The sequence below is a fragment of the Anopheles darlingi genome, chromosome 3 (assembly GCF_943734745.1).
Source record: "Anopheles darlingi chromosome 3, idAnoDarlMG_H_01, whole genome shotgun sequence".
In the NCBI taxonomy this organism is placed as follows: Eukaryota; Metazoa; Arthropoda; class Insecta; order Diptera; family Culicidae; genus Anopheles; species Anopheles darlingi.
Window position 1 is genome coordinate 67,043,468 of NC_064875.1, and position 15,213 is coordinate 67,058,680.

A 15,213-nucleotide genomic window follows, 5' to 3' on the forward strand; every position below is an offset into this window, starting at 1 on the left:
TCAACGTCGGTACGGATACGTTGTGCGGATCTTTTGGTCACTGCTCTTTGGTTTGGGTTATCAGCTTCAACCTAATTTTTTTGTTGCTTCCAACTTTTTTTTCAATTTTAATTTAAATGCAAACGACACGTGCACAGCAAGCGGCACACACTGCACGCAGGCACGCACGCACGGTCCGGGTCACAAGGACAAAAACCCGCGTTCACGATTCAGGCGCACGCGATGCCGCGAACCACGACGACGACGACGACGTTGATGACGACGAAAGAAACGCACGCGCAACACTCGGAGGTCTCGCGATACGCAGCACACGATCACACACTACTCGATCTCGATTCATCAACGTCTTATGACAAACTAAATCAAGTTTCCCGGAACCGCCGTAATCAACGTGCGATGAAGTCCGCGCGTCGTCGTCTTCGTCATCGTCGTCATCGTCGTCATCGTGGTCGTCGTCGTCGTCGTCGTCGTCGTTGGCGTCGTCGCAAGGGGATCAAGCAAGGCGCGGCGGCAATGGAGACGAGCCATGCCGGGATCGGGACCCGAAGAGCCACCGTCGTAGCAAACCCGTCTTGGGAGTGAAAGGAATGCAACAGCAAACGGCAAACGGCAGCGGAGTGTACCGCGCGCGCACTCCGTACCTTTAAACCATTAACCAGTGCAGGGAAGCTAGAGTGAGACAGAGCGAGAGAGAGAGAGGTGCACGTGAAGGGAAGGGACATTCGGCTAGGGAAGACGCGAGACGACCGATCCGATCGTAGCCATCGTGGAAGCGAACAGATGGAATGGGCAACGGTCGGTTGATGAGCAGAGGAAAGGTGCGCAAGTACCCGAGATGCGTGTAGGTACACCGTGGCCGTACGTACCGACCGACGGACAGACCCACGAAGACACGGTCGCGCCAAGGCACCTCGGCGCTGCCTGCGTTCCATGGAAAGGGGTTTCCATCAGAAAAGGGATTCGGTGCTTTGGTGCAGCGTTGTCCTGGTCCTGGAAGACCGCAGCCAACTTTGATGTTGCTCGCGCATCCTGCCCAGTCCGAGCAGGCATTGAGATTTTGACGTTTCCAGGACCAGTCCTACTTTGGGAAGCTCTCGGTTTGCTTTGTTATTCGTCCGATTATGATATGTTCCGCGTGAGGTCACATTAAAACCATTAAACTAAAGTCGTATTATTTCCCGCTTCTTGGAAGAAGACAAACGAGCTGTATGATTGTCCGCCACCGAGGCGATGGTCTACGACGACGACGACGACGACAGCTTGACAACGAAAGCATGCGACAGCGGATGCGACCTCACAGAATGGGTCATAAAAATATAAATATCTCACGGCGCGTTAGCGCGTTTAATGGCGAATTGTGAGCTAGCACAGAGATGAAGAGAGAGAGAGTGAGCGAAAGAGAGATGCTCCTCGCGCGCAAGTCTGCACCGCTTGTCCCACTTCCGGCCTGGACCGGGGCGGAAGCTTTCTGATTTAGATGTTGGCATAGAAAACATTTTAATGTCGCGACGCGCCGTTTATGTGCCACTCCGGGCACGCCGGGGGTCACCACATGTTGCACGCTGAAGCCTCCTCGCCATCCACCGTCGAACGCTGAAGGTCATTTGATGGGTTGATGTGGTTCTGCCTTAGCTTCGTCTGGTTGTGAGGTTAGGTCTTGTCGTGTGTGTGTGTACTTCTGCGAATTGACCGAACAAGTGGCCTTGGCAGAGCCCTCGTCGCCGGTGCCGTAACCTATGCTCAATGCCGGCCACAGTGGCGCTAATGTCACTCGGTTGTTGTGACATGCGCGAAACCATATTTCTGCACCATTAATGCCAAACATAACAAAAACATAATCGCGCATGCAATTCACAAGGGGTCTTGAGGGGAAGGGGCTCCTGTTCCAGCACCAATCCCCTGCAGAACGATCGATTACGAGGTCCCGACTTCGAGGTTCAAAGGTGGCTGTCGAATCAAATAATAAAATTGCATCAAATCTGCACTTCCCTACGCCAAGGGATGCCAATGCTTGTCCCTAACACCAAAAGAGAGAGAGAGAGAACGATAAAACCCCTACTCGAGAGAGGATCAAGAGGCCGGAAGCGTGCAGAATGCTCGTTGCTACCCGCCCAAAAAGGGATGCAATTCGATGCCTTGCAGTTAATGTTGAGCCCAGGGGTTTTTGTTTGCAAAATAAGACCCCCTAAGAACTGCGGCTGAGGTACCAGTGGTTGTCGAGCAGGTAAGTGGCAAACGATCACCAGCATCACAACGCAGCATGCTCCCTATGCCGGTGCACTGCAGGACTGGAGTGTAGAAAGGTAATTCACACTTTCCGATGCAATTCTCCGAGGGTCCCTGGCGGATTGTGAATCGATCAACCAACGAGGCCCCCAGCCGGTGGTGATGGCGCTTTCACTCGACTTTCAAATTCGAAAGGATCTTCAGCACATCCTTCCGCAACGGAGCAAACGAGAGAGATAGAGAGAGAGAGAAGGAACCGAAATGGAGCAAATGGGAGAAAGGGGCGTTGGTTGCCGATTCAATGCAGAATTCAATGCAGTCATATTATCGTTTGCAAACGACGAAAAAGTGGTGAGGTAACCAATCCTCAGGACCAGCGAGCGTATGCCTGCCTGCCAGGTGCCGTTCCGAAATCGAAAGGGAATTTGAACGGATTTCTCGCCACGGTGGCCATGGTGGTGGCAGGAGAGGACGCATTTTCGATTGTCACTTTCGGAGGAATCGTCGTCGTCGTTGTCGTCGCAAGTAACGCGTGCAGCGTTCAACCTGTTTGGATAGTCCAATTTCGTTGCCTTTTTAAGCGTCCACACCGACGAGCGAGCGAGCGAGCGAAATGGAAAGTAATGATGTGGCGTTAAGTGGCGCACCAAGCAACACCCGGGTTGGTCCTCTCCGTGCACCCTGGATCCTAAAGGACTCCCCACACGATAACGAACCGCAGAACTAGAGCGCGATCACCGATTCACGCGGCGAGATTGATCGCGTGGTGGAAACGATCGAAATGATATGGACCCACCGGCCGCTGTCCTCCCTTTCGAAAGGATCCTTCGCGGTGGCGCTCGAGATGCCCAAAAATGGAGAAAAAGACCGAATCTCTGTTGTTGGTGGTGTTGGGAGAGGAAGGGAGGGAGAGAGGGGAGCCGGTTGGACTTCTGTCAGCTGTCAAGCTAAATTAAATTATCGCACGGAAAAGTGAAAGATCTTGCGTGTGCCCGAGTGTGTGTGTTTTCCATAATCTTGTTTTTTGTGCTTCTATTACGAACCGAAACGTAATAGAAATTGCATAAGCTCAGGGTGACATCTCGTTGACGTCCCTGCCTGCCCGGGATCCTCGGAGCGAGGTTTTCTGAACTTTTTAATTTCTTTTTAAACAACTTCCCTCCCCAACCCAGCGAGCGTGAGTCGCGCGTGAGAAGTGAGTCGTGAGCCGCTGCATCTCAGCAGCTCATCAGGTGTGAGAACAGGTGAGTTCCAGGTGAGCACGGAGTGCCGGTGAGTGCCGGCAGTTCGGGTTTTCCGCACTGAAGCGCATTTTCCGGTGGATTTTCCTTACTCTTTGGCAAATAAATTCCGATAACCCTCCCGGCGTGTGATGCTGATAATGCCACTTATCAAAACACTAAACAACAATAAAAAAACGCTTACCTTTTGGCTTCGGGGATTTTTCGGTTCCTTGCGCAGATCTTCGGGTTCGCGCTTGACATTGATCGCCGATTGGTGGGAACCGATCAGCAGTCCTTGAATGTCGGAGTGTGATAGGCCCGACACGTCGAGGGGCGTGGTCAGCTTCGCGCCGCCGGAATTGCTGTTGCGCAAAGTCGTTGCGCAAAGTCGTTGTCGTCGAGACGCAAATGGGATAGCAGATAATTAAAGCGCGCAGCATCCATATCCATCGATCGAAGTACGGCGATGACGACGATCAGGCAGGTAAGGGAGAGAGAGAGAGAACGAAACAGTTCATTAGACTGGGTGCCACCGTTGTAAAGTGTCATAAATTGCTGTTGAGAAGTTGAGGTCGAAATGTTTCGCATTTGCTCGCCCTCCTGGTGCCGCGTATCCTGCCAGTCGCTGCGTAGAGCTACTGCTGCTGTTGCTGGTTGTCTGAAAATGAATTAAAAATTATGTTGCCAATTGCGTTGTTAGTCAAATCGTCAAATCGAGCCTTCGCCGCACGCGCAATAGCACGCGAGCTCGCTCAATCATAGTACTTGTGGCGTAAATATTAACATTATGCTTGGCTGGCGGCCATTCAACCAGTGGCCTTCTCTCCTCCTCCTCCTCCTCTGTCTATTGAGCTAGCCCGTCCGTTGGCGTCGTGTTGCGGTCCGTTATGCGTTGATGCCCGTGCAGAGCACACACGAACACACACACACGGCACACAAACTCTCCTTTTATTAATGTAATTATAATATTTAATACATTTATCTATATGTATCACCACGCCGAACATCCGTCCCGTAGGGTGCGTAGTGAAAGCCGATTCCAATCGACGGATCGATCGATCTTTTCCACCACCATCACCATCACCACCACCACACCGATCACGATCACGAACGACGCTCGCAGACGGTGATAAACATTTATGGTTTTATGAATTTATAGGTTGCGCTGACCACACTGCCAATATCGAGGCTGGGGTGTGTGTGTGTGTGCCAGAGCTTGTTGTAACGACGTCGTCATCGTCGTCGTCGTCGAGACACTTGTCCAAACGAGGTTTGTAAATGCAGCCGATCGGCGATGCATCGTGAATGCATTTCTGATCCTCCGAAATGAGATCAATCGGATGCCAGCAGCACGGACACGTGTTCTCCGAGCAGAACGTGGAATGCGTGAACGTCCTCAGACCACAGCAGTACTTTGCCTAATTCGCTTTCGGTGAGGAAGAACCTTATACCTTATCGCCAGGCCAGCCAGCCATTGTCGTCAGTTCTCTCTGTTACTAATTAAAAACATTCAAATTGGACCAACACTGGACGCAGGCAGTTGACGCAATCGAGGGCGCAACCCTCCCCTTCTTCTGCCCACACTAGCAACAGCGATCATCGTTGAGAAGAATGAGAAGAGCATAAACATTTCGGCAGATTCAATTTACATAAATTCATAATAAATACAAGGTACTCCCCTGACGCACGGACGCGACCCGAGGTGCCGTTTCGAGAATCGAGAAAGAAAAGGGAAGAGGGTGATAGAAGGGTTGAGGCTGAAGGGAGGGCCAGGGGGAGTGAAACTGATTGATCGTAAAAATCGTCCTCCGTGGTCCTCGCAGCTTTGGGGAAGCTCTGGTGGTTGGCTCTTTTGAAGGTCTCCGTGAATCGGTATCAAAATCGAATCGGTTCGAACCCATTTTCGTAGACCGCTAGTGAGTGAGACTTTTTATGATGCTGCTGGTGCTCCTCCACCTCCTCCTCTCGGTTCTCGCGTCCCTTTTGTGCGTTTTTTTTCTTCTTCTGTTTCGTTCTTTTATTGACTCCCAATATCTCCCACCCCCCTGAAAACCCCATGATGATTGCGGTGCGTGATATCTGGAGCGAAGCGTCGTAAATATTTTTATGGGCCGACCGATGTGCGGCGGAAAAAAATGGTGTAAACTTTACGGTATTTAATCTCGCACCGTGCCCCGAATTATGGCGATTCGGCACGGGGGGAGGGTAGTGGCGGTAGTAGACAATGGGAGGGCGTCCAGAGAAGCAAGAGGAATTCGATTTGTTGTTCGCTTATGATCAGTTTTTTTGGGGAACCTGCTGCTAGCCAGCGAAAGGTGGATCTCTCGAGTTGAATGATCCGGCTGTAAAAAGGTTTACAACACATATACTCACACACACACACACACACACACACACACACACACACACACACGTGTGCACGTCGACTAGAAGTGAACAGGTGGTCGAGGCTCGAGGAAAGTTATGCTAAACAAGCGAAACCTTCCCCGGTACTCTAGCGCACAAATCATTCCCGACCATTTCGAACCCAATTTGTTCGCATTTCCGGGTCCTCAACGGTTCTCGCATCACATCAAAAGAGAGCTCCGTTTGCTTACGAAGCAGAGTCATCAACCAGAACGTGCTCTTGTTGTTGTTGTGAAGGAAGGAAGTTTATTTAAAACCGAACCGGAAAAGCGGTTTACGAGCGGCGACGAACCCCGTTAATTAGACTGGCGAGCGTTTGTCGGTCTGCGCACTCGAGGGGCAGAGGATCAACCATTTGGCAACTGGGACCGGGTGATAATCTGTTCTTTATGAGTCCATCACACGCGATGACCACCACCAGGTTGACGACGGATTGAGTGAGGTTCTCGGTTAACAGTCTTGCTGTGTCTTGCTGATTATATGACCATGAAGCGATTTACCTGAGCCTTGCCATAATAATCATTACGCCATTTTTGGGTGTCTGCACTGATTGCAGAAAAGTCCTTTCTGTCGTCTTGGTCCTGTCAAATTCTCATTAACGCGCAGCGACGCTACCAACCGAATACATTCCCCGGGGGCGATAAACGAACGCAACGAGCACATGTTCTGTTGTGACACGGCTTGTAATGTTTGATTAACAAAAAGGCAACATGTCGACACCACGAGAGGAGGGCTCCGCGCACAATTACATTCAACGACGACGACGATGACGACGACGGTGCAGCAGTTCTCATGACTTTCGGTCGCGAGGATTAATTTTGCTTCTTTTCTTGAGCAGAGCGAGCGATCGTACCGATGATAGAACCGTCCTAGGCGAGCAGAGCGAGCAACCGCCTTAATGAAAAGGAATTAATCTGGGATTTGAAAACGATCCATGCATCCAGTAGAGCAAGGAAAGGTGCCTTTTATTTCCGCTGGATCCTGGATCCGTTTTTTCATCCAGCGAGTGTGCGAGTGTGTTTAAGGAAAACGCCTCTAGGTGGCTATAAATTATGCTCCCGTTCCTTATGCTGTCTTCTAGAGGCTCCGTGGAATCGAGCTCGCTGTAAACGATGATTCCGATCGACGACGCACCCTCCACAGTAGCCGGGCGCGTAAATCGCGCGATCCGATGCAAAGCAGGTCGAGGATCTCATTCGCCAAGGGGTGGAACGAAAAAATCTAAATTCCACTCCAACAGTCACCGGAGGCAAAGGGGCGCGAAGTGAAAACGTTTCTACAAAAACTCGACTCTCTCGGTCTCTCTCTATCCTTTCCTCTCTCTACACGGCGCTACGGAACGCTTCCGCAATCATAACAGTTCGGGAATAATAAATAATAATGAGCTGCTCGCTGCGCCGCCTTGCAACAGTTTTGAAAATGGATGCCCGTGCACCTTTAGTGGAATACAGATACACTTTTTTTTTGGTATTTCCCGTTCTTTCCTTTCTTTCACTTTAATTTATGTGTTTTTGTTAGTGAAAGGAATTGGATTATTGAGTTAAAAGTTTGCTGGCAAAGGATTTGTTCCCCTTTTTTCCCTTCCTCTTCCCCGGTTCTCCGCAGAGGGAACGCCTGTTCCGTGATGATCCGTTGTGGTGTAAACTAAAACCTCCTCGCACAAAATTCGTTGAAATCTATTTTGACTTCTGTGGCGGTGGTACCACAGCAGGCACCCGGGCACACCAAAAGCACCACAGCGGGACATACCAGAAAACCATTTCTACAGAGCTGGCTGGCATGATCCTTTCCAAAACGGTACGTCAGTTCAGATTAAGGCTGATGTCCGCGAGCGAGAAATGATCGAATTGTAGAACGGGAGCCACTAAGCCTCCTATTCCTGTGGTGGATGATGATGATGATGATGAGGCAACGGACAATGCCACAACGCTACTGGACAGAGCGCCTAAGATAGTTTGGCATTTTGATGCTTTCATTTCGAAAATAGTTTTGAAGTTTGCTCTCGGTAAGTCATCTGTTGTGTCTCGAGAAACGGTCGCTCGGTCGGCCCTCTCCTCAGGGATCACAATAAGCCGATACTGAGCACTCGAGGCGCGCGACTAAGCCACCCTACCCTGCCTTTGCCTGCCTGTCTGCGCCGGTCCCCGTCCGGTGGTTGAAATCGTGCGGAAGGCTGAGATAAAGAGTTAACGGACAACGCTCTGAAAGCCAACCCCTCGCCTCGCCTCGCCTAGCGTCGCGCGCGGCATTTTCCACGAGCACTCCCGTTGTTCTGTCAATCGTCCAAGAATCCAAGTATCCCTCCGCCCCCCGCGGGCTAAGCAATAATGGTTTGATGGCCGGATTAGGGGCCTGCGGTCTGGACTGGTCCTCGCTCGAGGCTCAGGACCAGTAGCCAGACCGGGCAAATTCTCAGGAAGCTCAGCTCAGCAGTCCGGAGGCCGGTTCCAGCAGCAGGTGACACACTCTCCGAGAAGCGGGGTGAGAAGCGATGGTGGATAAGCAGGTAAGACGCAATCCCATACCGACAGCTACCAATCGGCAGCAGCTGAGGCTGAGTGCTTAATGGAGCAGCAAGGAATTAGATCATCAGCCGCTCCGGTCTGGTCTGGTCTGCCAGGTGAAATAGAAACCCGGAACGCGGTCATACCGCGTTGTGTTTGATTTGCCTTTTTGTAAATCATTTTGTAAAATGTTGAGGAATTCTCTCTCGATTCAACCGGTACGAACGGGAGACGAAATGAGATTGACATCCGATGGTAACGGACGCTGGGGCGTGACTAACTAAGACGATTCCTAGTCCTGTTCGGACCAACTGTTAACTGGTGGGTCACAACCAAAAACGAAAAACAAAAAAAAAAAAACAACGGACAAAACAAAGCAACAGCAATCAGAATCTGTTTCTACATCCAGTGTGTGTGTGTCATTAAAAAAAACATTCCAAATGGTGAGAACTGTATCCACCTCATCCATTCCACTCTCCCCTCCCCCCCAGGGGGGTTACACAAGTCAGTTGTTCAACGTCACCGATAACGATCGGATAGATCTACATTTTTACCACCAAACGACCGTCTCGAAATCCCCTTGCGCGGGCTAGAGCTACAGCAGAAGTGTTACCCTTAAACCTAGCTCGGGGTATACGGAGCAACCAGTAGCTTCGCCTCTCGCGCTGATCGTTGATCTTAGTTTTATCGTGCTCCAAGCATCTTCCCAGATCTTCGCCATTGCCAGCCGCGACCGAAGCAACAGCAGCAGCAGCGGCAGCAGTTATCGAGCGAGTTAAACAACCGCTCGAATGGTCCTATTAGGAGTAAGGCATGGAGCATTGGTTTCCAGCAGGAGTTCCTAATCCAAGCAAAGGAATACACACAAAAAAAACGAAACACTTGGAAGCACTGCCCCTAATCTGAGGCATTTCATCGGAAGCTGCTACCAACATATTACAACGCGGGCTGATGTGTGCGTGCGAGCTGCTTTCTCCCTCGTTCCCCCGTTTGCATCGCGTTTCATCGCTTATTGCAAGGATTCCGCATCGGATCCCGATCCAAGAAGGGGACGACGAGGAGCAAGTGTGGAGCGCTCCGCGCTTATCGCTCTATCGGATCTTTCGGGCGGTTCGCTCGGAGCAAGAGAAGCAGCTTCTTAATTGGAACAAATGTCTCACACGCCTGTCTGATGACACGGGAATTGTCTGTCAATGTGTGGGTAGGGGTGGCGCTGGGAGAGATGAAAATTTCCACCCAGAAATCCTTCATCCTTCGTCTTCCGCTGCTCCGATTGTTTACTTTCTTTCTCGCTGCCGCTGCTACCGCTTTGAAGCTGTGCGTGTGCTCGTTAGCCACGTTCGCTGTGTTCGATATTAAATTATTGGGCGCATCTCTACCGGGTCTATCGCGTCCATTGTGCAAACAATATTATCAAACCGACCAACTAGTCGGTAGTAACGGTAGTCGCCAGTAGCAGTGCTGATTGGTAGCGAACAGAATGGCTCTTGTTATTCAAATGAATCATCTCCGAAAAGACGAGCGTTCCCTAATTCGTTTCAGTTCATTTTCGTTAATTAATAAGCATCAAATCCTTTCCATGGTCGATGATTTCCGTTCCAGATTACTTTTTTCAGGTGCGTGATTTTAAGCTGTGAGATCCAGTACCAGCCATCAGCCGTCTCCAGGCGGTTCAACATTGTTTTATTTGCATTTCGAATCGAACCGACCAGGGAAGCGATGATGGATTGCTTCGCATCAATCATCGCCACACTCACAACTGGCGTTTGGAAGGGCCGAAGAAGAGGCAACACTTTCCCAAACACCCCGCCAGGGAGCGATGCAGTACTGCTCTGCGTGCTCATCTCTCCTCATCGATCAATCGATCAACCGATTCGGATCGGTCGGATTGGATTGATGATCCTTCACACAGCACTCGTTCGGGGGGTTTGTTGCATTTATTGAAATTTATGCAAATTGCATTGGCACTGCACTGGCGCTGGAGTGCAGTCGGCCACCGAACCAACCGATCGATCCGGGGACTCCAGCAGTTGGCAGTTTTTACCGTTTTCTTCTCCCCCTGCTGAACGTGGAACGTCGTCCGAAATCCTTTTTTCTTCCCCTTGTGGCGAACGACGTTAGAAATGTCCGCAGGCGCAGTAACACAGATTGAATTGCATGTTTATTGCCTTTTACGTGCAGCGAGCACCGATCGTGTGCTCGATCGTCGCGCGCTCTCAACAGCGTGTTCACGATTTCACTCCGGCATGGAAATGATGAAAACGTTTTCCCTATTGAAAACCATGCATGGTCAGTGCAATTTGTGTGTGTGTGTGCCAGAGGCCGTGCGTTCCTTTTGCGGATTGCAGGTAATTTGTCCGAGAAATGTAAATTTTGCTCGCGACCACCGTGGCGCGCGGTGTGTGATGGGAATATGTTCACACAAAGGTGGGATCCTAAACGATTAGTGCGATTGCGAACTAGCAGGTGGCCGGTGGTTGGAAGGTGAGAAGGTAGGGCTACACTATTTATGCTCGAATCGATTAACATAAACACGCCGCGTTCATTTCAAAGCATGAATCTTGCTTTGAAGACAAAAGAATAATTTAATCTCTTCCTCTCGATGTGTCCTCCGATTGCTAGTGGTGGTGGTGGTAATTTAGATTTTCCATTCGAATTTAGAACATAAAACGCTATTGAATAATGGACGTAGCGGATGTCGGTTTCGAACAGAAAAAAAAAATCATTAAAATCCATCCTATTATCCTTATTTTTTTCCCCTTGCGCCCATCCACCAGCAGTGCGATTTACGCGCCACCCAAAAACCCATCGGCGTATCGGGCAGGAATTTGAATTTGAAAACATATCGATGGCACCTTCAATCGTTCCGAATCGAATGCGGACGCTGCGGTCTCTGCTCTTCCTCGTTGGAAGATAAAGATTCCTTTCGAAGCACGGTCACGGACTCTCGGAACCGATCGACGATCGATCGGTGGTTTTCCCCCCGCTTGAAAAAGAGCCGCGCCCGTTCCCATCGTGCCTCGCGTCTGTGTCCAATTTCTAATTTATGTCACCATGTTTTGGACTCGGCTCGACTGCGCAGCAGCAGTCCACTCGGGGGTATTAATCGATTTAAAATAGTTTCCTACCGGCGTATCGGTGCGATGGCGCGCGATCGGTAGCGTGAAGCACTCTGCGCTCCTCGACAAAGCTTCTAGATCTTTTTGTTGCTTCTTCCGATACCTTTCGGAAGGTCACGAATCGATGTTGAAGATCCCAGCGCGATATCTACCTTTCAATGAACCAAAACATAAACGTCAACATCTGTTTTTTGATTTGGTGTACTCTTCAGATAAATGCGAGAAACCAATAAACCCAACAACAACTGGAATCGATCAACGGTTAAACATACATCAAACTGCAATAAAGTTAGCTAAAAATGGTTAAAATCGTATCGTCGTCGTATGTGACCAAAGGCGGCGAAAGGTAGGCGGCCGCCAATCAGGTCTTTATCGACTTATCATAAGCATTGCCACTGGGGCCCGGGCCGCTCGCCCGGGCCGCCAGAAATGTCGAGGATGGTCAGTGACACCAAAAAACCACCCGTAACCAACCGAAGGCAGCATAAATGGTGGAATAGAGTCACAAACATGCCATTCATGCTATTCGTATGCAAACTAACGAATAGAAAACATTCAATAACATCCTCCCGAATGGCGACCAACTGAATTCATGGTTTGAGGTGACAGTTTATGAAAATGTCTCTTCTCCTCTGAGTGTGTGTGTGTGTCTGTTCGGTGTGTTGGAATTGAAATCCAGATCCTTTAATCCGGATTGTTCCATATTTTATCATCGACCATTTGACGTTGGCTTTCTCGAAGCTCTTTTCAATGTCCTTCCTCTCTTTTTCTGTGCATTCAATTCCTCGATTCTTTGGCTTTCTTCGCCAGTTCTCGCTCTTTCTCTTCGCTCACCTTCACCTACTTTCTTCTCGAGGCGAAGCAACAGTGGCCAACACACCAACAAACGCACTGTTCTCCCCTTTTTCCGCTTCTATCCCGGAATGGATTAAAATTTATTGGATTAAGCGAAGCAGAATTCACTTTCCAACACACACCGGCCGTAGCGGGTACCGAGACCGTATCGAAAACGATTGTAAACGACGACGACGAAGATGCCGCCAAAGGGCCTTCTTTTCGAAGCGACAGCAGCATGTAGCAAGCCCCTCGTGGTACGCGAGACATTCGTATGCCGTATCCTAATTCCTAGTTGTAGAGGATATGATTAGAGACAGAGAGAGAGAGGGAGGGAACGCGGCTGCGTGTGTGTGTGTGTGTGTGTGTGTGTGTGTGTATGATTATACCCGCGGTACGCGGGGTTCAATTATTCACACTTCTCACCGCCACCGCGCGCTGCCAGAGCGCGAGAAAGAATGCGCGGATGGTGCTGCGCATTGCTCGTTATGATCAGCTGGAGCATAAATCAATGAACCTCCCCTTGTCTGTTTCCTTTTCCCCACCCTCCCAGTGGTACTGGCTGGCTGGCTGGCTGGCAACTCCTCCCTTCTCCTCCTGATTCTTCCGATAATTTATTCATCTTCGGCCTGCGGTGGACCGACGGAATCCATTCGCTACGCTGCGAATGGCCGCTGGTGGCTGTTGGTTGTGGAAGGTGTTTTGGTGATTAAGTACCTTACGGATCGAATGATCCGTGGGATTCGCTCGATGCCAGCAGCCAGCAGCCAGCAACCAACCAACGCCAATCGTTTACCAAATCGGAGTGTGAAATAAATTTCAAACGTTCCAAACCGGCGAACCGGAGTGTGAAGGATCATAAATGATAAGCATAGTTTTTGTTTGAGTTGCTGAATGGTGAGGGGTGGGCGGCGGCCTGGAGGAGGTGATCATGATCGAAAAATCCTTTTAACTATGCAAAATGAGTCGTTGAGGTTTTGTGGTCTGGTGACAATGATGGTGATGGTTTTTTTGTGAAAACCCCGAGGGGGAGGGACCGTTCCGGAGTTGATTGATTTGGAATGAGGTGGCCTAATGGCCCCAAAGCCCCCCGGCGAGGGGCCCTAATGGCCGCACCATCACCGTGCCGCCTTCGTATCGCGCTACCAGCAGGTGCCACCAGCAGCATTCTTCACGAAACACACAAGACCCACACGATACATCGATGATCGAATGCCGCGCGCTGGTAGTAGCCAGCAGCAGCAGCAGCAGCAGCAGCACTAGTGTGTAGGGCGGCCAGTCAAACATAAAACCTACACACAAACCCCCACGAACTCCTGGTCACAGGCTTCCGGCATCGAGAGGGAACGTCTTGATCCGATGTTCCTGGTCGAACGCCCCCCACCGGACCATTTGGTTGACCATCCCCGCTTTACCAGCATAAGGATCGTAACGGGACACCCACACGCGCGCGAAGAGTTTCGCGCGATTTCGCGCAAAACTTTGTGGGTGGATCGCGTTCGTGCGCTCCGATCGCTCCGATCGCCATTTTCTTCTCATCGTCCTTCCCTTCGCGCACAATGGGTGGCCATCGCCGTCCCGAAGAGGGATCGCCTTTTTCGATGATAACGATGGTCGAGGCTCCACTCCGCAGACTCCGGGGCTACGTTTGCGGTTATAAATTTAGATATCAAGCCACCAACACACGCAGCAGCCCCCATTCCACCGTTAGCTTTCTAACTGTTCTTTGACCGTCATCAACAGCAGCATCATCATCGTGATCATCATCGTCATCCACACATACAATGCGCCACGATAAGTGCCCGCGTGTGTACGGTAATGGTGTGTTTAAATAACAATTTGACATAAACAATCGATCCAAAAGACAGAGAGAAAGAGAGAGAGATAGAGGATTCTAATACTCCATTCATGTGTGCCTTTCTCCCCCCCTTATAAGGCAATCCTATGACCCACCCCGTAAGCCACCAGAATATGCCGGTGCCGGTACTGGTGCCGCGTGATCGATGGCCATCCATTCCAGCGTGCGGATCGCTTTTGTACGATTATTCTTCCTTTCTTATTCATCCGCCAAGGAACATTACATAGGATTGCCGTAAGAGCATAGAAGCATACAAAGCTCAAAAGCCTCTGGTTGCCGTTGGCGCCTCTGTGTGTGTGTGTGTGTGTGTGTATGTGTGGAACAACAAGTGGAACCAAGTGACAAATGATGGATGAGCATAAAATCGCACCTTGACCGCCGACGCGTTGTGGCTCATCTCCATCTCACACAACTACTCAACCGTGCTGCTGCGTCATCGCGATGAAGAAGAACCGCGAGAGGAGAAGATGATGATGATGATGAAGTCAACAAATTCGCGCTGCCACCGCCACCGCCGCCCCGAAGAAAGTGGGGCACGCGGCATCCCTTTTTGGACCACTTGAATAGAGCCACTTTAGGGGATCGCGATCCCCACCTCCGAAAAGAGAAAAAAAAAACGCTCACCACCCATTGGGAGGCAGCAGATAGTTAACCTTTTCCTGCAGTGGAAGGTCGATCGGTCGGTTGCTACGATCGCTGATAGCATTAATTGCGGATCGCGGGATCAGGAAAACAAAACGGAGAAAACAATTATATCGCGCTAGATAAGCGGTGCACCCCCGGCTTTGGAAGCGATCTGTTTATCTGCGATCGCATCTGCGGCCCCATGCGAGCGATCGGAAGCGATCTCTTTCTCCCTCGCTGGGATGAATAATGGATTCGGAATCGAGCAGCAGCAGCAGCAGCCGCAAGGACTCCCGCAAGGCGACCAAACAATGATCGTCGCTTTGCCGGCAAATGCCCTATAATGATGTGAGCACCGCCGGTGGTCTGACGATCCTTCTTGGTCTGATCTGTAGAGTGAGGGTGGGGGGAGGGAAACA

General features: G+C 50.5%; 1 protein-coding gene across 1 annotated transcript in view; it reads right to left on the reverse strand.

Annotated features, from left to right (window-relative positions):
• LOC125954898 (protein grainyhead) overlaps nucleotides 1–15,213 on the reverse strand; it is a 169,830-nt gene that overhangs the window by 51,487 nt on the left and 103,130 nt on the right. The window contains exon 4 of the mRNA XM_049685550.1: nucleotides 3,652–3,811. Within this exon, the coding sequence (XP_049541507.1) occupies nucleotides 3,652–3,811 (160 nt within the window). The remainder of the gene's footprint in view (nucleotides 1–3,651; nucleotides 3,812–15,213) is intronic.